This window comes from Prunus avium, chromosome 5 (genome assembly GCF_965620075.1).
Source record: "Prunus avium chromosome 5, drPruAviu1.hap1.1, whole genome shotgun sequence".
Classification (NCBI taxonomy): Eukaryota; Viridiplantae; Streptophyta; class Magnoliopsida; order Rosales; family Rosaceae; genus Prunus; species Prunus avium.
This window is the reverse complement of record NC_142288.1, coordinates 28379517-28401324: the sequence shown is the minus strand read 5'-3', so window position 1 is coordinate 28401324 and position 21808 is coordinate 28379517. Positions and strand designations below refer to the sequence as shown.

Genomic DNA, 21808 nt, shown 5'->3' with positions numbered 1-21808 from the left:
TGATGACCCCTTGTGATGTTGGTGGGCGACCCTGAGGTGCCCACCAAATGCTCGACAAAATGACCCAACCAGTTGCTGCTGTCTGTGCGGTGCTTTTAGCCCAGCTGCGCGCGCTGGCTTCCTTTTTGTTTTTTAAACGCCTGGCCTGCCGACTTGTCTATCATTAGAATCAAAGCGGAACCCAATTTTATTTTTGGTGCTTAAACGAGCTTGGACATGCTGTTTGACTTGCATTCTAGCCTATGAAGGCCATATTGGTTGCTAAGTTGAATTGACAACCCAGCCAAAGTAATCGAATTTTGATCACTTTTGTCAATTTGATTAGCTGCATTTGGTTTATCAACAAGAAATAAATTGTAGTTGCACCCTTGATCGTCATGGTTTTCCATGTCAGTAAACCTGTGTGTTAAACCCAATCTGGGTTCAAAATTAAAAGTTTAACAGATGCAAAAATAGGAACATATTCATGAGCCAATTAAAGTCGTAGAATACATGAATATGTGTACTGAAAGGGGGTTTGTGTTTTACCATTAATTTGAATGAAAGTGTTACCATTTTTAATTTGGAGTAATTTTTGTCTAAAAAAAAATATAGAAACTTTTACACGTTGATCCTACGGTTACGGAGTAAAAATCTTGCATCCGTTTCCTTTTGTTTGCCGGATGTGCAATATAAATTTGCGGCTGGTTTCAAATTCAGTTCCGATATAAGCATCTGAAGAAGCTTCTCTGCCACATTTTCTGAGATTGTTCATAAGATGAGTCTGTTCCAGTCTTCGCATTATCTCTTTGCATATAGAAGAGTATTTTGATGCAAAATATTTAGACGGTCGCTGCTTTTGCTTGTGTTGATGTTGACAAATGGTTTAAAGAACTGAAGCCCAAAATTAAAGTGGGTTTAATCCAGTTGAGATTTACAGATGTAGATAAAGGAAAAATCATTCAAATTCTAATTCTAATCAAACTAGAAAGCCACATTGTTAACAAGAGTTTCAACAATTGGTACGCATATGGGTCAATTTAATTTCGAAGAATTGAGAGAATGTCGTTTCTATCCTAACACATTCCAAAGAGCATTGAGGGTAGTATTGACTATTTCTATTTTAATTTCATTTCGACTCTTGCCCGATATGTCAAATTTTCTCGTTGAGATCTTTCCACATCCAAAACGTCTCAAAAACTGGTACCAAAAAAATAAAGCCAGAGCAGATTCGATCATTAGAGGAGGAGAGATGTCATCGACGGCCAACGATCCGCGTCAGCCATCGGCGGTGAAGCGCTACGTGCCGTCAGCGTTGGCACCGCAAGATCTTCCAGTGGACTACTCCGGTTTGATCGCCGTCGTCTTCGGTATCGCCGGCGTCATGTTTCGCGTCCGTACTCTCTCTCTCTCTCTCTCCCCCCTTCCCTCACTCTCTTTAATTCATTTTGGTTATTTTAAATTGAATTTAGAATATTGAATATGCTTGCTTCAGTATAAGCTGTGCTCGTGGCTTGCCATCATATTCTGTGCTCAGTCACTGGTCAACATGAAGAACCTTGAAAACGACATCAAACAGATCTCCATGGCCATGATGTCAGTTCAACTCTTTCTCCTAATTCTCTCATCTATGTTTTCACTCTCTTTTTTTTCTTTTTGCTTATTTACTTAAATGTCTCATGTATTTTCTGTGTAATTTATTAATTTATCAAAGCTACGCAACAATAGTTTCTGAAGAACTGTTGTTTTTCTATGAGATTCAAAATTAAAAATCTCAGCTTTAGCTGAAAATAGTGAGTCTGTTACGCTCAAATGCTATTTGTATTCACCATAATTTATGGGTTTATTTCATTCTTCTTGAATGAATGTGATGGGATTGTAAATTTTGTCATCTGTTCTATTCTGAAGCCTTCCCTTTTCTGTCTTTTGTCTCAATAACAGGTTTGCTATTATGGGATTGGTAACCAACTACTTTGGACCTGCTCGTCCGGGCACACAAAAAAGTTGAAACTCCTTGGACGAAAGAGTTTAGATGTAATACTAAGCGGTTTTTCTTTATCTGGTTATGATTTTGTTTTTCTAGATGCAAACTGTTGTTGAAGTTTGATGGACCAATATGAAGGCAAACTAATGTGCTTCTTATATCAATTCTATTGAAGTTTTTAATTTTTTCCTAGTCTGCAGTTCATCTGTCTTTTGGTGTTTTCTCATGCTAGTGCTCCTTTTAAACTCAAAGAGATGGGCTATGTAGAGGCTTATAGCCCTACCATGTCAAATTAACTGGCACTTTATGATACAATTGTTTGGGGATTGTATTTCATTGTAATGGGAATGATTGTTGCTGCACATTCATCAAACCAGTCTATTGGTTGGGTTAATGTGCACATTTTTTCGATCAATTTCATCATACTTTGGGCTATATCATCGAACATAATATATTTGAAATCATGATCCTTATATTTTGGGATGCTTTTTTTTTTTTTTCAAAGCATACAGCTGAGAGTGGTAAGTTCCTCCTCCTCCTCCATTATTGAATGTGCTTATAGTAATCTGGAAGGTGCTGAATGTTTATGTTATGGGAAATAGTTTATGTGCTGAATGTTTTGTGTTCTCTTCTTTTGTGTCATGTCATGAATATGAGTAAAAGATGTTATAGCCAATAATTATTGTACTGTAAAATTAGTTTTCTCTTTTATTAGATTTCAATACTATGGCAGTCTATGGCCTCACATGACATACTGTTCCCATGAATTTCAGCCTTCAAAATAGGTTTTTTGTTCACAATATCTGGAAGAGAAATTCTTACATCAAGGATGAATGAGTACTATCAAGTATATTATAATCTTTCATGCAAAGCTGATGTTGGATTTTTGCATAACAAACGCGGGAAATGGCTGAATGCTACTTTAGAAACTAATATATATTCCTAAAAAAGAATGACTGAAATATCTAAACCAGTGGAGAAAGCATGCCATTTACCCTTTATAAAGGGCTATTGCATATTTTGAGCTCATAGTCTCTTCTTCGCCTCTTTTACTTGTGCTTTATTTTTACTTCTATCTGAGACAAAACCATACAGAAAGTGTGAGGAAAGACAAATAAGAAACATGGAACAAAGACACGTTCAAGAAAATTCTATCCATGTGCTACTTGTTTCATACCCTATGCAAGGGCATGTTGCACCATTCATAAAGTTGGCATACCTATTTGCTGGTCGTGGAATCAAGGTCACACTTGTGATAACAGAGTTTGTACATGCACGTCTGGTGGCCGCACATCCGGAATTGGATGGTGAGCAGTATGATCAGGTCAGGCTTGTCGCGGTCCCTGATGGATTACCCAAAGAAGATGTGCGAAATGATGAACGTAAGTTGGGTGAGAGTGTATTCAAAGTCATGCCTGGTCATGTGGAAAATTTGTTAAACAAGGCCAACCTGGAGGGTAATCAGGTGACCTGTGTCATAGCCGATGCAGTTTTTGGTTGGGCTTTGGAGATGGCGGAGAAGATGGAGCTTAAGTCAGCACTCTTCTGGCCATCTGCACCAGGAGTTTTGGCCTTGACACTCAACATTCGAAAGCTTATTGAGGCTGGGGTTATAGACTCCAATGGTACGCAACTAAGTCTTAGATGAAAGCTATACAAATTAGTTGATCTTTATACTTAGTCTAGTTTGAACTACATATCATATCTTTATATCTATATCTTTTCTACTGATGATCTGTCTAATTACAAAATTGAACTTTTGTAGGAACTCCAACAATGAAGGGGAATAAGGTTCAACTATCATCAGACCTGCCCCCTGTGACTAGTGCTGACATTGTGTGGAGTTATCCCGGGAACGAGTCAACGCAGAAGATCATGTTCCAGCATTTCTTCGCCATTCACCAGAATGTGAAAAAAAGTGACTGGCTTCTGTGTAACTGGTTTCAGGAGCTCAACCCCTCTGTCGGTGATTTAGTCCCAAACATGTTTCCACTTGGTCCATTACTTGCAAATGGAAAACCTGCCGGGAACTTTTGGCCAGAGGACTCAACTTGCTTGGGCTGGCTCAACAGGCAACCGGTTGGATCAGTTGTTTATGTTGCATTTGGCAGCAGCTCCATGTTCAGCCAGCACCAAATTGATGAACTAGCATTAGGCCTTGAACTTGTCGGTCAACCGTTCTTATGGGTGAATCGATCAGACCTCATCAATGGCTCTTCTGCCAAATTCCCAGACGGGTATGAAAAGAGAGTGGCTAACCATGGGAAGATGGTTCACTGGGCACCTCAAGAAAAGGTGCTGGCTCACCCAGCTATTGCTTGTTTCTTGACCCATTGTGGCTGGAACTCAACCATGGATGGCATAAGCATGGGGGTTCCATTTCTCTGTTGGCCTTATTTTGCAGATCAGTTTTACAACTGCTGTTGCATATGTAATGGTTACAAAGTTGGCTTGTGCTTGAACCCAGATGATTATGGGATTGTTACAAGGCATGAAATCAGAAAAAAATTGGATGGTTTGCTTGCTGATGAAGGTATAAAAGTAAATGCAACAAAGCTCAAACAAATGGCGGAAGAGAGCATCAGTGGAGGATCTTCTACAAATAATTTGGAACGTTTCATTGAACACATGAAGCAATGAAGCATAAATGGTATATAAATACATGTCCTCATTTACAGTCATAAAATACTTATTGCAGCTCTAAAAAATATATATAGAAGATTAGACTTCTATATATTTTAATTAAAGAATAAAAGATCAAGTACTTCGCTTTTGGCTGCCTGTATTATTTAAACAATAAATTATTAAGAAATAAAAAATTAAAAAATTAAAAAAATTCTGCAAATCCTCAATCCTCAAAGACCATTGTAAGCATTTCCTCTTTTCAGTTGGCCCAATACCCATTCTCTTCTCTGCACTGCGTCCAAAACTAATAGAGTTAACTAAATGGCATTGGCAGCTATATTAGATATATAAATGGAGAGGACTCAAAACGTAAAATTTTTTAAAACCCTGAAAATAATTTTAGTTAACTTAATTGCTAAAAAAACCACAATTTAATATTATGAGATTAAATTAGTAAAAACTAATCTTTTAAATAAAGAAAATTACAAAACTAAAACACATTGTGTCTCACATACTCTTGTGGGGCCGCCTTCATTAAAGAAGTGGTCAGTAAAGATGGTACAAATGGAAAGACGATAGCCACATAACACATTTCTCTTATGCCAAATGATTCAATATTTCTCACTTTCTTTTTACCTTGGTACTCTTCTTCCGTGTGAGAGTCTGAGTGCAAATGGTATTCCACCATTTTCCAATGTGTTTTCTTTGCTTTCCTGAGACTTCCAGAAAAGTAAGTGAGAAAGATCTTGGAGGCATAGACATTGCCATCTTCATTGTGGATAGGGTTTTCTGATCCATTTGGTTTCCAAAACCCTACCCCATTTCCAACTACTCGAATATTTCTTCTTCCTTGGGCACTTGCACTGCAATTTTCGTCGTCTTCATGGATAAAGAAGAACCACTCTCTCTCTCCACAGGAGAATGTTACTGCATATGCAATTAATATATTAATATTACATCGAGAATCACTTAAAATTTGTAAGTACATTTTTTATATGTCATTGCATGTGACCTAAAATAGGCTTATAGCTTCAGGATCAAGATAAATCACCAACTCACCGTCTTCCTCCCAGCTAGCCAGGGTTTACCTGAAACAAAGACATACATACATACATATCCATATAATATCATATAACTCATGAATCTCATATATATATATATATATATGATCACAACTTCACAAGGTAGAAAATTATTACCTAAATTCTTCGGATGGGTGCTGTAGAATTGGGTTGCATCAATGTCCTGAATTGCCTCAGCAGCTGGCACAGGCCTATGAAACACCTTGTTCATTAGATAGTGAGTGATCAACTCCTTATCTGTTGGCATAAACCTAAATCCCACTGGCAGCTGGCCTGAGCTCATCATTGCTCCTTGTCCATGTTCTGCTTCCATGTATATATATCGTGGACCGTTTGATCATCGATCACTTGGAAGAAATGATCAAGCAAATGGCTGGCAAAACAACTCAAGTAAATCAAGGCTGAATTTACTTATATATATATATATGTATAGGTGGTAATTGAATCCTAGTAGGACTCTTTGATTACAAAGACAGAACCCAATTCACCTTTTTTCTCTTTTTGTTGTTTATCGTTCTTGTGTATGTGTGTATACCTGGAAGATGTTGAGCTTAGAGTGGTGTTTAGTTTTTGACTCTGTTTTTCCAATGCGATATATATTGAAAAAAAAAACCTAAGAGACCTAGTCAGTCAAGAATTTGGTTAATTTAACAAAAAATTAAAAAGGCTTATTTATAGCAGTGACTTTGAAACCATAGTCAAATTGCAATTTGGCCCATGATCAAGGTATGGTGTTTCACATTGACTATCATCACCTTCATTAAGGGCTCGTTTAGAAGTGATTCTAGATAGACCAGAAGCACTTTTGGATAGTGATTCTAAAACGCCATCACAATTGACGACGTGAATCTAAGTGGGTGATGTGGCAAAATCAAGCTCACCTCCACATAGACCAAAAACATAATAAAGTATTCTTAAATCTTTGTTATTTGAGCTTGGGCCTACAATATATAGAAAATAAATCTGCAAGCTTTAGGCCAAAACTGATTTGTTTGACCCAAATATGGAAAACTTGAAGAAGAAAAAGCCCAATCCATGAATCTAACTGAGAGAGAAAATAACAAATGGGGGTAGGGGTAAATATGTAGTTTCGGGTTTAGGCTCCATAGCCCAAACTAAATAAAACCCTAATCCCAAACCTTGCTTGCACCCCTCTCATACGCACAAGTCAGAAGACTCGGAGGTGAGCTCCGCCGCAGCAGTAAGCAGCAGAAGAAGTAGAGGAAGAAGCAAAGCTTTACATAATCCGAAAATGGAGACGGCAAGAACAGTAAAAGACGTGTCCCCTCATGTGTTCGTCAAGGCCTACGCTGCTCACCTGAAACGCTCTGGCAAAGTCAGTCTCTCTCTCTCTCTCTCTCCTTCTCCTTATGTATTTGTATACGTATTTTGTCAGTATTAGTCGTGTATGTAATAATGTAGGGATGCAGATATTGCAAGCTTAGATAATTCGAACTTTTAGGTTCAGTTTTGGTTCTGCAACATAAAAATTTCTGATAGTTTGTATATTAATTTTGATTGGGAGTTAGTCTAGGTGGGTGAGAGGGAAAGAGTTTGTGTTCGGTTTCAGGAGGACCCATGTTGACAATGCCCTTAGGAAAGCAATTTTGTGAAAATAAGATGATGAAGTGAGTGTTATATTTAGTGGGGGAAAAAATGAAATGGGAGGCTGCGTTGGTGGGATTCATTGGATCTATTATATGGGTCAATTTTGGTTTTTCTTGAGTTGTTAAAGATTTAGTTTTTTTTAATAGAGGAAACTGATTTTGGCTTATAATGAGAAAACCAAATTATTGGATGATAATTCCTCAAAAAAGAAAAAAGAACTTAACTGCATATGGCATTTTCTCTATCGAATGGTGCTGGTGGACTGAGGGTATTAAATTGTGATGCCATATCTGCCTTGTGTTGTTTTGGTCCCTTAAAGCTCTGTTTCAAGAATATCACTTGTTTTAAGCATCTTGTAATATGTTATGTTTCTCAGTGTTTTTGAGTGAACATAGGTGGCATACAATGTGCGTTATGGGAACTTGTAATGGTTGCTATAACTTTATGAAAAAACCTAGTTATTGGTGTTGATGGTGCTACAATTTTTTACCTACTCTTTGCTAGAAGTTTTTTGTTTTTTTCTTTCATAATCTTTTAATGTAGATGTTTTTATTTTGAAATTAAAAAGAGAAGTGCTAATAGTCGAGTGACTTTGAATGTAGATGTGTCTTTGCCGGTGTTGACTGTGGATCATTTCAATCATTTAGTGTCTTTCATTTGTTTGATGAACCTTTGTTTTTGGAAGTTCCTCTTTCCTCATTCTCTAGCAGTTACTTTTTCTTGCTATGTTCCTTTTCAATGTGGATTCTCTTCTCATGTATTTTTTTGTTCTTCCCAATAGATTGAGCTTCCTGACTGGACGGATATTGTGAAGACTGGTACATTCAAGGAGCTTGCTCCATATGACCCTGATTGGTACTATATTAGATCTGGTATGCAGACTTCTCTCTCCCTTTTTCCACATATGCACACACACAAAAACTCCAACAATTATTGTTCTGATTAAACTGTATACTGTGCATCTGCTTATCTTAAATCATTTTTCTTTGTAGCATCCATGGCAAGGAAAATCTACTTGAGGGGCGGTCTTGGTGTTGGTGCCTTCCGCAGGATTTATGGAGGGAGCAGGAGGAATGGCAGTCGCCCACCCCACTTCTGTAAAAGCAGTGGCGCTGTTGCTCGTCACATACTTCAGCAATTGCAGAAGATGAACATCATTGACCTTGACTCCAAAGGGTGAGTTTCTTTCATCAGTGTCGTATATAAATTTCGGGGGTAGGGCTGTGATTATGACAAACAACAACAACATGAGTTAAAGTTTTTGGCTATTGAACTAATTGTGTTCCTGTGTTTTAGTGGAAGGAAAATCACATCCAATGGCCAGCGGGATCTCGACCAAGTTGCTGGACGGATTGCTGTTGCAATCTAAGAGATTTACTTGAAAGTCTTTGATTATTGATGCAAAATAGTTATATACTTTTTGCAGTTAAAGTTTGATTGAGAGCAGATATAGGAAGGATTTTGATATTTTATGTTGTGCCTGTCACTTTTACCATGAACATGGCTTCCTTTGTTATTCAATTTAATTTCCATGTGCTACTTTGTTGACTTCGGCTTTTCTTAATTGAAGTTTTGTTCTTGAAGCCCAATCCTACTCTCTTACTTCTACACAATGATGGCCCTATGTATTTTGGCTCCATGCCCATTGAATTTAAGCTTATCCGGAATTTCCCTGCATTTAAATTATAGGGCAAGAGCAGCCTAGTCATAAAACGCAGCAGCATTTTGTAGAAAAATCATCCAAATATTAACTGAGCTCTTTGATTGCTTGACGCGGCTTGTCAAAAATTAGCGTTTTTTTCATTTTTTTCTGTTTGTATAATTAAATTAGTCTACTTTTGGCAGATACGGATTTGGCCAGTTCATTAAGACAGTGAGTTCGCCTTCTTGCACTTAAATTGGAGTACTCTTTGTAAAATGGATTAATTTAGAGCAAATTCTAAACCCTGAAAAATTAGTCCAACTATTTTATGAGAAATACTTGACATAAGCTATCAAATTTAAAATTGATATTGAAGTTGCTCTAATGATAAAAGTTTTGATAAGCTTAACGATTAATGTGTTAATCTTAATTTTTTTTCTCAATTCAATATATATGTTTGTCGGCCCACAAAAGTTCGAAGCAAAGGGGAGCTGTCATGTATTCTGGCAGTGGGACCCGCAAATAGCGCTCCACCTCATACCCTCTGCTTTGGCCACGTGGGGCCTCGACAAATAGATTCGTATCTCTACGCGCCATCTAGACTCGACTACCACTTTGCATCAGAATCTTAAAACTAATACAAATTAGAGCTCAAGAAACCCAAAAAATATCAAAAATAAAAAATTAAATAAGAAGTGGAAAAGCCTTTCCCTGGATTTGGGTTTTGCTTCGATTCCTACACTCTGAACTTTCCCTCTCAGCGTGGATCAAGCTAAGGCTAGGGTTTTCTCTGATCGGCGCGATCCATCTCCATCTCCACGGAACGTCACTGTAAGTTCCGTTGTTTTTTTTTTTTTTTCAAAAAATTTAATCCTTTCACTTTTAATTTCCGAAATCTTCACGGTTCAATGTCTTTATTGATTATTATTTCAAAATCGAGACATACTGATACATATGTATTCGTAGTTACATATTAGAATGTATGTACGTATGTTATGTTTTGCTTTTAGACTATTCCGTTTGGTTTCCGAGAAATTGGAATAGAAAGTGCAGTATGAAGCTGGTTTTGTGTGGCGTGAAGGTTGTGTGTTGCTTTGGTCTCTAAAGATGGAGGTGTTTTTTTTTTTTTTTTTTTTTTTTCTTTCCCACAGGACTGTCATTTAAATTAAAAATATCACTACATTATGATAGAACTGTGGAATTTGTATTTCCTTCATGTTACATGTATTTTGTATCTTGCTTTTACCTCTGATTATTGATATGAAACTACCACTCATGGTAGCAAGTGCTTTGTAGAAATATTTGGAATGATATTTGCTTTACTTGTGAAACGTTTTCGGTTGTTTATAGGTTGAAGCGGTTACAGTGAGTAGCACCTATCAAAAGCATTGTTCGACACTCTGTTGCACATTATGAATTGAGTTGGGTCCGCAAATGAGTTTAAGGCTTTTGATAATGTTATAGAATGATGAAACCATATTGGAGGATATATGAGTTTGAGGCTAATTAAACTGGGATTGGGCAATTTGATGCTTATGTGCATGTAGATCAAAGAAGTAGCCATTGAGGATGGATGATGATGGTGACATTGATATTTTTTTCTCCAATTGGAACAACAAGAATCCCACGGATCGCCTTTTTATTGTCTCTTGCCTTATCGCTGCTCTAGTTGGAATTTTGACTATAGCCTACTCTGCATTCCAATGGAGGAGAAATATCAATCTAAGTTGGATGAAAGCAATAGCCAGGTCAAAGAAAAATCCCAAGGCACGTCACAAAGTTCCTATAGCTCCTCATACTTGGGTTTTAGAATCGGTATCTCGTGGAAAGAATTTGAATTGCTGTGTATGCTTAAAGTCCATGAGCCCTTCTCAAACTCTCGGACCTATGACAGCTTCAGACAGTTTTAGTCACCGTTGCAGTATTTGTGGTGCAGCGGCTCACCTAAGCTGCTCTTCTAGTGCCCACAAGGATTGCAAGTGTGTATCCATGATGGGATATGAGCATGTGATGCACCAATGGGCTGTCCGTTGGAATGAGGTAACAGATCAACCCGATGAAACTTCTTTCTGCAGCTATTGTGAAGAGCCATGTAGTGGGTCTTTTCTTGGTGGATCCCCAATATGGTGCTGCTTGTGGTGTCAAAGACTGGTACATGTTGATTGCCATAGTAGCTTGTCCAATGAAACAGGTGATATTTGTGATTTAGGTCCATACAGAAGGTTGATTCTATCCCCTCTTCATGTAAAGGAATCGAACCAGACTTCCGCTGGTGGATTTTTGAGCTCCATTACTCAGGGGGCCAATGAGATAGCCTCTTCAGTACGTGCAACTATTAGGAGTCAGAGCAAGAAGTCCAAGCATGGAAATGAAACCTCTGTTGATACGGGAAATAGTGGTGGTACTGGGGATATTTCCACAGAAAGCACAGCTGATACTCATCAAGCTGTTAATGGTTCTCATGAAATTGAGGAAAACCGTAATGGTACTTTGAATGTGGATTTGCAGCACCAAGATGGTGATGTAGATAGGAAATTGGATTCTAAGCCTAGTCTCAAAAGGAGCTCCTCAAGCAGTAAGAAGGATGAGTCTCAGGTTTTAGGGATGAAACAAAAATACGAGTTGATTGATTTGTCACCAGATGCAAGACCCTTGTTAGTTTTTATCAACAAGAAGAGTGGGGCTCAGCGTGGGAATTCACTGAGGCAACGGTTGAATATTCTTCTCAATCCTGTTCAGGTTTGATTTCTTTACCATCTTGATTAATTGGAAAAATATATTTGCCTTCATTTGTTTAGCCCAGTGAGGTCTTTAAGTAAGGTTTAAGGTTTAAATTTCTGTAATGTGTAAAAAAGATTTCCCTTCTTTTCTTTTCAAATGAGCCAAGTAAGGTTATTACTAAGGCTTAAGGTTTAAATGTCCATGGGTTTGAAAAATTAAGATTTACTAGTTTAGCCCCTTAGCGAAACAGGAAGTCCTAACAGTAAATTCTAATTTTTGATGGTTATCAACATCACATGCTGGGCTCTCTCCTCAGTTGATTTCTATGGAGTTTGGTTAATATTTCTGATATATCATATATTGTTGCTTAATTGTTGCATGTGCTTGTGTTTCATGTAGGTTTTTGAGCTGAGCTCAACACAAGGACCAGAAGCGGGTCTTTATTTATTCAGAAAGGTGCCGCACTTCAGAGTTCTTGTTTGTGGGGGAGATGGTACTGTTGGTTGGGTTCTGAATGCCATAGAAAAGCAAAACTTTGTGTCTCCTCCTCCAGTTGCTATTCTACCTGCCGGAACAGGGAATGATCTGGCTAGAGTTTTGTCATGGGGAGGTGGTTTGGGCTCAGTGGAGAGACAAGGAGGCCTTTGCACAGTTTTGCACCACATAGAGCATGCTGCAGTAACCATTCTTGATCGTTGGAAGGTAGCAATTGTAAATCAACAAGGGAAGCAGCTCCAATCGCCAAAGTTTATGAACAACTATCTCGGTAAGTAATCATATTACCTTGTGATCGTCTGGTTTATAAATGAAATAACTCAGGGTAGTTAGTTGGAGTGCTGGATTTTGGTTGGATTTTTCTGGTTCTCAGGTTCTTAGTATGTCTATAGTTATTGACTTGAGTTATGGCTCCAACAAAGTTCTCAAATCAGCTCACATTAGTTTTGTGCCCCTAGTCTTATTTGGTTGTATTGGGTCAGTTATCAAGTGGTTTGTTGTTTATTATGAAAAATATTGCCAATTGGTTTGGCTTTACATCTTTATTGTCTTCTGATTTTTCAGTCCGTATAAATAACATACTGTTACTGTTAATTGGATTTCTTCTGTAAGAAAAAAAGGAAAAACAAAAAAAAGAAATTTGCCTGGACATGGTCTGTGTTGGAGTTTATTCGGCGGATATTCTAAAACAGTCTACAATGAACCAATGGCTATTTTGGTTGTTTGATGAGTCAGTTTGGCTAATATACTTTTGAGATTTAACAACTTATACTTTGTACTAACTGCATGGGGATTATTATTACTTCTGTGCCTCTTTATTTATGCCCTACATCACGTTGACTGGGCTCTCATTTGTCTTCGCATTCATAACCAACTCTGGCATGCTTCATTTGCAGGAATTGGGTGTGATGCAAAGGTTGCTCTGGACATTCATAATCTACGGGAGGAGAATCCAGAGAAGTTTTATAATCAGGTAATACCAAACCTTAATTCAAATCAATCTCCCTTACACTGTACCAGGCATTAGACTCTGGTGGATCGGTTCTTGAGTTTAGTAGTAATAGGGGAGCTATGGAGCAGAGGCTAGTGTACTATTGGAGTCCAAGATCAAATGTGGTTGTAACTTATAAATCGGAATGGAATTAAAGTTGATATCATACTTCAACCTGTGTGGATCGCATTTTAAATCTGTCTGCTGCTTCTTGCTGCAATTGTTGTTTGTTAGTAGTTTTATTTGGATTTTACTTTGAGATTTCCTACTTAAGCTGTTGACATCAGTTATGTTGTTGCAATTGTTATATACCTGCAGTTCATGAATAAAGTCCTTTATGCAAGAGAAGGTGCTAAGGGTATAATGGATAGAACATTTGTGGATTTTCCTTGGCAAGTTCGAGTTGAAGTAGATGGTGTTGAGATAGAGGTCCCTGAGGTGAGTATGAAAAGATTTTAACCATAAAGACACAACACTTTAGTTGCTGATTCAGAAATCATCACCATATTGCTTGAGCTTTGGCTGTCTGGATATATCATGATTGACTAATTATGAGATTATCAGTGCTGGACAATTTCTAATTTTTAGACACATTTTCAGGATGCCGAAGGTGTACTTGTTGCGAATATTGGAAGCTACATGGGCGGTGTAGATTTGTGGCAAAATGAAGATGAAACTTATGATAATTTTGATCCACAATCTATGCATGATAAAATACTTGAGGTTGTGAGCATTTCTGGAACATGGCACCTTGGGAAACTTCAGGTATTTGGGTATTTGTGGATGCTCTACCTCTTGATATGCGATACACATACTTACATACTTACATATTGGAATTTTGCTAGTTTATTTTTCCAGGATATTAGGATATGTAAAATGCTCATTCTAAGCTAGATTACATTTTAGCATAAATACTCGTTTGGCTGTTTTGATTATTTACTTTGGCTTGTAGTCCCTAAAGTTTGGTAATCTCAATTTATAATGGATCACTATAATTGGTAATGCGTGCTATGTCTCTGAACTGCTGTTCTGTTTGGGACAGGTTGGGCTTTCTCGTGCTCGAAGACTGGCACAGGGGCAGTCAATTAAGATACATCTCTTTGCTGCATTGCCTGTTCAGGTTGATGGGGAGCCTTGGTTTCAGCAACCTTGTACATTGGCTATATCCCACCACGGCCAGGTCACTCTCTCTCTTTCTGGACAAAAGGGTGTTGATTAGTATCATCGAATTTAGGCTTTACTTGCAGCAGTTCCTATAGATTCTCTTCCAATGACAATCAAGTTTATAGCTAAATATTTGTCTACTCTTTTCATATTATCTCATGTGGTGTTCAGGCCTTCATGTTGAAGAGGGCTGCTGAGGAGCCACTTGGTCATGCAGCTGCCATTATCACTGATGTTCTTGAGAATGCGGAGACCAATCATGTAATAAGTGCTGTGCAGAAGCGAGCTCTTCTTCAAGAAATGGCGCTGAGGCTGACTTAGAAGTTTCCTCTAGCTGCTTAGATTAGTAATCAAAGTTTTGATTGTATCTTCCTTTTCTTTCTTTCAGAAATATTGACCATATCACCACATGTATCTTTCCTTTTGTGGTTTTAATAGGATGCTTCTAGTTGGAGCATGGTTGTAAATGAACCTTGTTGAACATCAATGGAAAGGGAACTTCACACAGTTTTGTTGATACCGGACTAAGACCGACTGCTATGAATTATTTTTGCATTTACAGCTTTGATTTATAAGGACGTTTGGATTGAGGAAATCATAAATTACAAGGCTTGAAGTTGGGTATTACTTTTTTGACATGTGGCGCGAGTCTTTTTTTTAATATATATATAAATGGTATATCGGTTTTTTCCTAATATTTTTAAAAAAAGTAGTACTGCCACTCGGCTATACTCGGTTTTAATATTCGAAAATAATTAAGCAGTATAGCCGCGCGGCTAGACTAATATATTTAAAAATTATAGCCACGCGGCTATACTTTTTTAATGATCGAAAGTTAAAGTAGCACAGCCACGCGGCTATACTATTTAAATATTTGAATATATTTAACCAGTATAGTCACCCTGCTATACTATTTAAATACATGAATATATTTAAGAAGTATGGCCGCATGGCGATACTTTTTAAATATATTAAATATGTTTAAATAGTATAGCCTATGTAAGTGTTCCATTCCTTGTCTTCACGCATTTAGAGCATTTTGTAATTTGGTTGATAAGTAAGCTCCCTAATATGACCAAGGCAAAGGAAGGTAGGGTTTGACCATAGTTTCAAGGGATACTATGGTAAATAAGCCTATTTCGGAAAAAGAAAAAAGGATCTCATTTAAGAAACTTCCTCTCCCTCTCTCTCTTTATATGTCATTAAGATACGTAAAACAAAACACACCGGTGGAAGAGCAAGTATTATATTTTCTGACATAATAAAAGTGTACTAAACAATATTTATGGTAATTGTGTTATTCTATAGGGAAAGGAAAATTGAGAAAAAGTAACAAAATTCTATGGAACTACAAGATAGTACATTATTTGTTGAGGCCTTCTCCCTCATCCGCTCAAAAATGATGAAAAAATAGGGCTTTCCTCCTAACTTGAACTAAGCCTCCAAAGTTGGGCTTTTATCTTCTTTTTTTTTTTTTTTGGTTACAAGGCAGGCCGAAGCCAGAAAGAAAAAAGCTAACAAGGCACAGCCCTACTTTGGGCTCTTCCTAGATCATCATCCAGCAACAAGCTTGAGAGGGAGACAGGAGCAGACTCATAGATATGAAGTCCCAAGGGTAACTCATACCCCAAGTTAGCAAGGTGATCAGCTGCTCTGTTTTGCTCCCTGTAGATATGAGAGACATTGCATCTCCAATCACGGTTAAGTAACAACTTGCAGTCTTCAATCAGACAAAAAGAGGATGTGAATGGTTACAAGCCTTAGCAATCAGAGAGACAACAAACAAAGAATCACATTCAATATCAAGGGACCTAATGCCCTTGGCCCAAGCCATTTGCAAACCTCTAAAAAGACTCCATAGCTCAGCCTCATTAATATTTCCAATCCCAATATTTGCAGAGAACCCACAGATCCATGCTCCATTAGAGTCCCTTAGCAAACCACCAGCACAAATCTTCCAAGAACCTGTTTTACAGCTGCCATCCACATTCAATTTGAAGTTGCCAAGACTAGGAAGACTCCAATGGATTTGGATGACCTCTCTAGTAGGCTTAGCATTAACCACAATATTGGCATCAAGCCATTCACTAGAGAATTGCAGAATAGTGTGATGGGGGTTGGGAGGAGGCTCATATCCAGGGTTAAAAATAGAGTTACATCTCCATTTCCAACAATGCCAAATAGATGCAGTAAAAACAAGAGTCCAAGGAAGGTTGCCGTAGAACATAATCTTGCTCTTAAGGTTGATTCTTAGCCAATCAAAAAAGGGTAATGAGAAAGAGTGAAGAACATCAAAAGGAACCTTTATGTAATTCCATACCTTAAGAGCAACTCTACAACCTCTGAAAACGTGATCCATAGTCTCAGGAAGGGAGAGGCATTTGTGGCAGTTAGGATCAGTTGTCATCAATCTCTTCTCCCTTTGAACATTAGTAAGGATTTTGCCATGCCCAATTAGCCAAACAAAGTTTTTTAACTTTGGAGGCAAGCATAGCTTCCAAATGAAATCCCAAGGCCAAGGCAAATTATCTTCTTTCTTTTCCCTCTAAGAATGCATAAGGAACGAAAAGCTTCCGCCCTTGGCCTTCTTTTTTCTTCTTCCCCCACGAAGAGATAAAGAGAGAAGCCTGAGAGGTAGGCCTCTCTCTCTCTCTCTCTCTCTCTCTCTCTCTCTTTAAGAATATGCAAGGAAAAATCAGTTTGAAAAGCAAATGTTGATTTTCTTCTCCTTCAGCCTTCTCCTCATTGTTCATTCCATTTCCTAAGTTCGTTCATGCTTGAAGTATCATAGGAAACAGAACTGAAAACATGAGGGTTTTTTTAGAGAGTTGACAAAGTAGCATCAAAGACTTATACGAACAAGAATCATTTCAAAGCTCACGTGTTTAAAATTTATGGCTAACACTTTTCCTTCTATTTTCCTTCACAAATATTGTGTAATAGACGATGATACTTTTAAATTTTGGGCGCCTTGCAAAGCTTGTAATCCTCTATTCTTTAGGAGTAAAATGAACTTTGACACATGCATTATTGTGAGTTCTCCGTTGAAAGGTAAATGTTGTGCTTCCTCCTGTACATAATTTATGATTAGGGAATTGTTGCTTTGGTGCTCATGATCTTTCATTCATGCATTATTTTTTGCTTTATCTCAACATTTGTGATACTTAAGATGGGCTCAAAGTGATTGGATTGGCTCCTGTATTTCTAGTGTAATATTAGTTGGAGCTTTTTGTGATAGCTGAAATTAAATTTTGTATAGGCACATCATAGATATAAAAATGTGAGTACTTATATCTTTTCCACACATCTTCTCTTCCTTTCCTCTCTCCTTTTCTTCTTTTGCAGGAGGAAGAGGAACTTCAAACATTCAATAAACAGGTTGAAGAAGATGGGAGAATTGTTATATCGAGGAGCAATTGAAATGAATTACATGAGGTATTTTTTAGTTCTGCTTAAATTTTATATATTTGAGTCCAAGGAAGGTTGCCGTAGAACATAATCTTGCTCTTAAGGTTGATTCTTAGCCAATCAAAAAAGGGTAATGAGAAAGAGTGAAGAACATCAAAAGGAACCTTTATGTAATTCCATACCTTAAGAGCAACTCTACAACCTCTGAAAACGTGATCCATAGTCTCAGGAAGGGAGAGGCATTTGTGGCAGTTAGGATCAGTTGTCATCAATCTCTTCTCCCTTTGAACATTAGTAAGGATTTTGCCATGCCCAATTAGCCAAACAAAGTTTTTTAACTTTGGAGGCAAGCATAGCTTCCAAATGAAATCCCAAGGCCAAGGCAAATTATCTTCTTTCTTTTCCCTCTAAGAATGCATAAGGAACGAAAAGCTTCCGCCCTTGGCCTTCTTTTTTCTTCTTCCCCCACGAAGAGATAAAGAGAGAAGCCTGAGAGGTAGGCCTCTCTCTCTCTCTCTCTCTCTCTCTCTCTCTCTTTAAGAATATGCAAGGAAAAATCAGTTTGAAAAGCAAATGTTGATTTTCTTCTCCTTCAGCCTTCTCCTCATTGTTCATTCCATTTCCTAAGTTCGTTCATGCTTGAAGTATCATAGGAAACAGAACTGAAAACATGAGGGTTTTTTTAGAGAGTTGACAAAGTAGCATCAAAGACTTATACGAACAAGAATCATTTCAAAGCTCACGTGTTTAAAATTTATGGCTAACACTTTTCCTTCTATTTTCCTTCACAAATATTGTGTAATAGACGATGATACTTTTAAATTTTGGGCGCCTTGCAAAGCTTGTAATCCTCTATTCTTTAGGAGTAAAATGAACTTTGACACATGCATTATTGTGAGTTCTCCGTTGAAAGGTAAATGTTGTGCTTCCTCCTGTACATAATTTATGATTAGGGAATTGTTGCTTTGGTGCTCATGATCTTTCATTCATGCATTATTTTTTGCTTTATCTCAACATTTGTGATACTTAAGATGGGCTCAAAGTGATTGGATTGGCTCCTGTATTTCTAGTGTAATATTAGTTGGAGCTTTTTGTGATAGCTGAAATTAAATTTTGTATAGGCACATCATAGATATAAAAATGTGAGTACTTATATCTTTTCCACACATCTTCTCTTCCTTTCCTCTCTCCTTTTCTTCTTTTGCAGGAGGAAGAGGAACTTCAAACATTCAATAAACAGGTTGAAGAAGATGGGAGAATTGTTATATCGAGGAGCAATTGAAATGAATTACATGAGGTATTTTTTAGTTCTGCTTAAATTTTATATATTTGAATACATATTAATTATAGATTTAAGAAGTATAGCCGTGCGGCTATATTTCTAAAATAGACTCGAATATTTAAACCGTCTAGCCGCGCGGCTATACTCTTTTAAACAGTACAGTGCACACAAGGATTGCAAGTTTGTATCCATGATGGGGTATGAGGATGTGATGCACCAATGGGCTGCCCGTTGGAATGAGGTAACAGATCAACCTGATGAAACTTCTTTCTGCAGCTATTGTGAAGAGCCATGTAGTGGGTCTTTTCTTGGTATGGAGCTGCTTGTGGTGTCAAAGACTGGTACATGTGGATTGCCACAGTAGCATGTCCAATGAAACAGGTGATATTTGTGATTTAGGTCCATTCAGAAGGTTGATTATATTCTATCCCTTCTTCATGAAAAGGAATTGAGCCAGACTTCCGCTGGTAGATTTTTGAGCTCCATTACTCAGGGGGCCAATGAGATAGCATCTTCATTCAGTACGTGCAACTATTAGGAGTCAGAGCAACAAGTCCAATCATGGAAATGAAACCTCTGTTAACATGGGAAATAGTGTTAGTACTGGAGATATGTCCACAGAAAGCACAGCTCATACTCATCACGCTGTTAATGGTTCTCATAAAATTGAGGAAAACCGTAATGGTACTGCAAAATGCGGATTTGCAGCACCAAGATGGTGATGTAGATAGGACCACAAGTTTAGATTTCGGGTCTTTTGGACTTGAACACGCCTAGTATAGAAGAACCTAAACCGGGGCTGACTGTGTTGAGTGGCTTCTCCGACAATTTGAACAAGTTATTCTAGGACAATGGTGGAGAAATTGGCCCGCACCAACTCATGGAAGCAGCCATCGCTGACAAAGAGTATCAAGCTCTCCGTGTGGTGGACTGACTTTATACTTTGAGGTATTGATGATCTAATCTGATGATATGGTTTCATAAATTAGCTAGAATATTAATTAATTGGTTTACTAACTTTTATGTAGCACTGATATATAGCCTACCCTGTGCTTAGAGATTATTGAGCAACATTTCATTTCATCATCCTGCATGCATCATCCGTTTTAGTTTAATTGAATTGAATGTGAGAGTCGAGTTATTTTCTAGCTAGCAATGTTTTCAGTTCTGAAGGTGAAAACTATTGGTATATGTAATGATTGGGGATGGATTATAGCTTTTATATTATATTATATTATATTCGAAACTTGAAGATTCATATGGTTTTTGGGCACTGGAAGGAAGATTAGAAACAAGATTACATACTGTTTTTTATTTGAAGTACGGGGGAGAAGAACTAAAATATGGCTGCTGCAATGGCTATATATGATCATGAAACTCCACATTGGATTAGGATTGTTTATATCACAGCCCTTATTCATGCTAATTCTGTAACATGCTTTAAGCCCTAGGTGAAAACTTGTGCTGAGTTTACTTTTACCTTTGTCTAGAACTCAAAGGGTAAAGCAAAAGGAAAGTTAAACATAATGAAGCCTTGAGCAGATGCTATTGAAAAATAAACTTCAGTTGCTTAGCTCCTCAATCTCTATTTGACACTCTTACTCTTACGACTCTCACTTGCACTTAGAAGTCTCCCTTTGATTTCTTGTATGACCTGCATCACAAGACTAGGGGAGGTGCCTTTTTATAAAGCCACACTTTAGTGCATCTTTTGAGTTCAATTCAATTTTTTGCACGTTGTTCTTTGCTCTTGTGAGGAACTTTCCTGGCAGATTCCCTCAGATCATACCAGACAAGTTAAATCTAGTCTTCCTCATAGCTACTGGCCACCTTGACATGTTGGGAGGGGTGGTGATATCCTTGAATGCCTCATCAACAATGTGTTAAACACAATAAAGGGTACTATTTTCTTTTTTGCTGTGCATTTTCTAATACTCGTTTGGCTGTTTTGATTATTTACTTTGGCGTGTAGTCCCTAAAGTTTGGTAATCTAATTTATAATGGATCACTATAATTGGTAATGCGTGCTAAGTCTCTGAACTGCTGTTCTGTTTGGGACAGGTTGGCTTTCTCGTGCTCGAAGATTGGCACAGGGGCAGTCAATTAAGATACATCTCTTTGCTGCATTGCCTGTTCAGGTTGATGGGGAGCCTTGGTTTCAGCAACCTTGTACATTGGCTATATCCCACAACAGCCGGGTCTCTCTCTCTCTCTCTCTCTCTCTCTGGACAAAAGGGTGTTGATTAGTTTCATCAAATTTTACTTGCCGCAGTTCCCATAGATTCTCTCCCAATGACAATCAAGTTTATAGCTAAATATTTGTCTACTTTTTTCTTCATATACACCATATCACCACATGTATCTTTCTTTTTGTGGTTTTAATAGGATGCTTCTAGTTGGAGCATGGTTGTAAATGAACCTTGTTGAACGTCAATGGAAAGGGAACTTCACACAGTTTTGTTGATAACGGACAAAGACCAACTGCTATGTATTGTGTTTGCATTTTACAGCTTTGATTTATAAGGACATTTGGATTGAGGAAATCATATATTACAAGGCTTGAAATTGGGTATGAAATTACATGCTCGGCTTGGTTTTGATGGCAGACTAGAATACTAGGCTTAATTATGCTATACATAGTTGATCAAACTCCAGGCAAGTTGGGGAGGGGTGAGGACCTGAAATCAGTCATTCCTTGGCTTGTTCTTGAGAAATCCTTGCTTTACTTTCCTCCATGCCCTTGTCACAAACCCCATCGAAGCTGCCCTGGGAGGCCTTGTACTCGGCTTTTTGTCAGCGGTGGCAGCCGCACAAGACAGTTGCTGGT

The 21808-nt window shown here is 37.8% G+C and overlaps 4 protein-coding genes and 1 long non-coding RNA gene across 5 annotated transcripts; all 5 read left to right on the top strand.

Annotated features, from left to right (window-relative positions):
* Positions 1-1124: 1124 nt before the first annotated feature.
* Positions 1125-2155, top strand: LOC110762400 (asterix-like protein). The gene is made up of 3 exons (XM_021965037.2): positions 1125-1372; positions 1475-1575; positions 1921-2155. The coding sequence occupies exons 1-3, from the start codon at positions 1130-1132 to the stop codon at positions 1985-1987; spliced, it is 411 nt and encodes a 136-aa protein (XP_021820729.1). The 5' UTR covers positions 1125-1129; the 3' UTR covers positions 1988-2155.
* A 148-nt stretch (positions 2156-2303) lies between these two features.
* Positions 2304-4736, top strand: LOC148294626 (UDP-glycosyltransferase 83A1-like). The gene is made up of 2 exons (XM_088253868.1): positions 2304-3588; positions 3729-4736. Exons 1-2 carry the CDS (start codon positions 3087-3089, stop codon positions 4601-4603), a joined length of 1377 nt encoding a protein of 458 aa, XP_088109994.1. The 5' UTR covers positions 2304-3086; the 3' UTR covers positions 4604-4736.
* Positions 4737-6807: 2071 nt separating this feature from the next.
* On the top strand, positions 6808-8826 carry LOC110762259 (Ribosomal protein S19e family protein). Its single transcript, XM_021964864.2, has 4 exons — positions 6808-7006; positions 8060-8150; positions 8271-8454; positions 8575-8826. The coding sequence occupies exons 1-4, from the start codon at positions 6923-6925 to the stop codon at positions 8645-8647; spliced, it is 432 nt and encodes a 143-aa protein (XP_021820556.1). The 5' UTR covers positions 6808-6922; the 3' UTR covers positions 8648-8826.
* A 714-nt stretch (positions 8827-9540) lies between these two features.
* DGK1 (diacylglycerol kinase1) lies at positions 9541-14808 on the top strand. The gene is made up of 8 exons (XM_021964892.2): positions 9541-9751; positions 10271-11659; positions 12041-12407; positions 13033-13109; positions 13446-13565; positions 13728-13892; positions 14170-14307; positions 14463-14808. The coding sequence occupies exons 2-8, from the start codon at positions 10490-10492 to the stop codon at positions 14610-14612; spliced, it is 2187 nt and encodes a 728-aa protein (XP_021820584.2). The 5' UTR covers positions 9541-9751; positions 10271-10489; the 3' UTR covers positions 14613-14808.
* Positions 14809-17768: 2960 nt separating this feature from the next.
* Positions 17769-21435, top strand: LOC148294625 (uncharacterized). Its single transcript, XR_015835736.1, has 3 exons — positions 17769-18996; positions 19139-20880; positions 21043-21435. It is a non-coding gene; the product is annotated as an uncharacterized LOC148294625 (long non-coding RNA).
* The last annotated feature ends 373 nt before the right edge of the window (positions 21436-21808 follow it).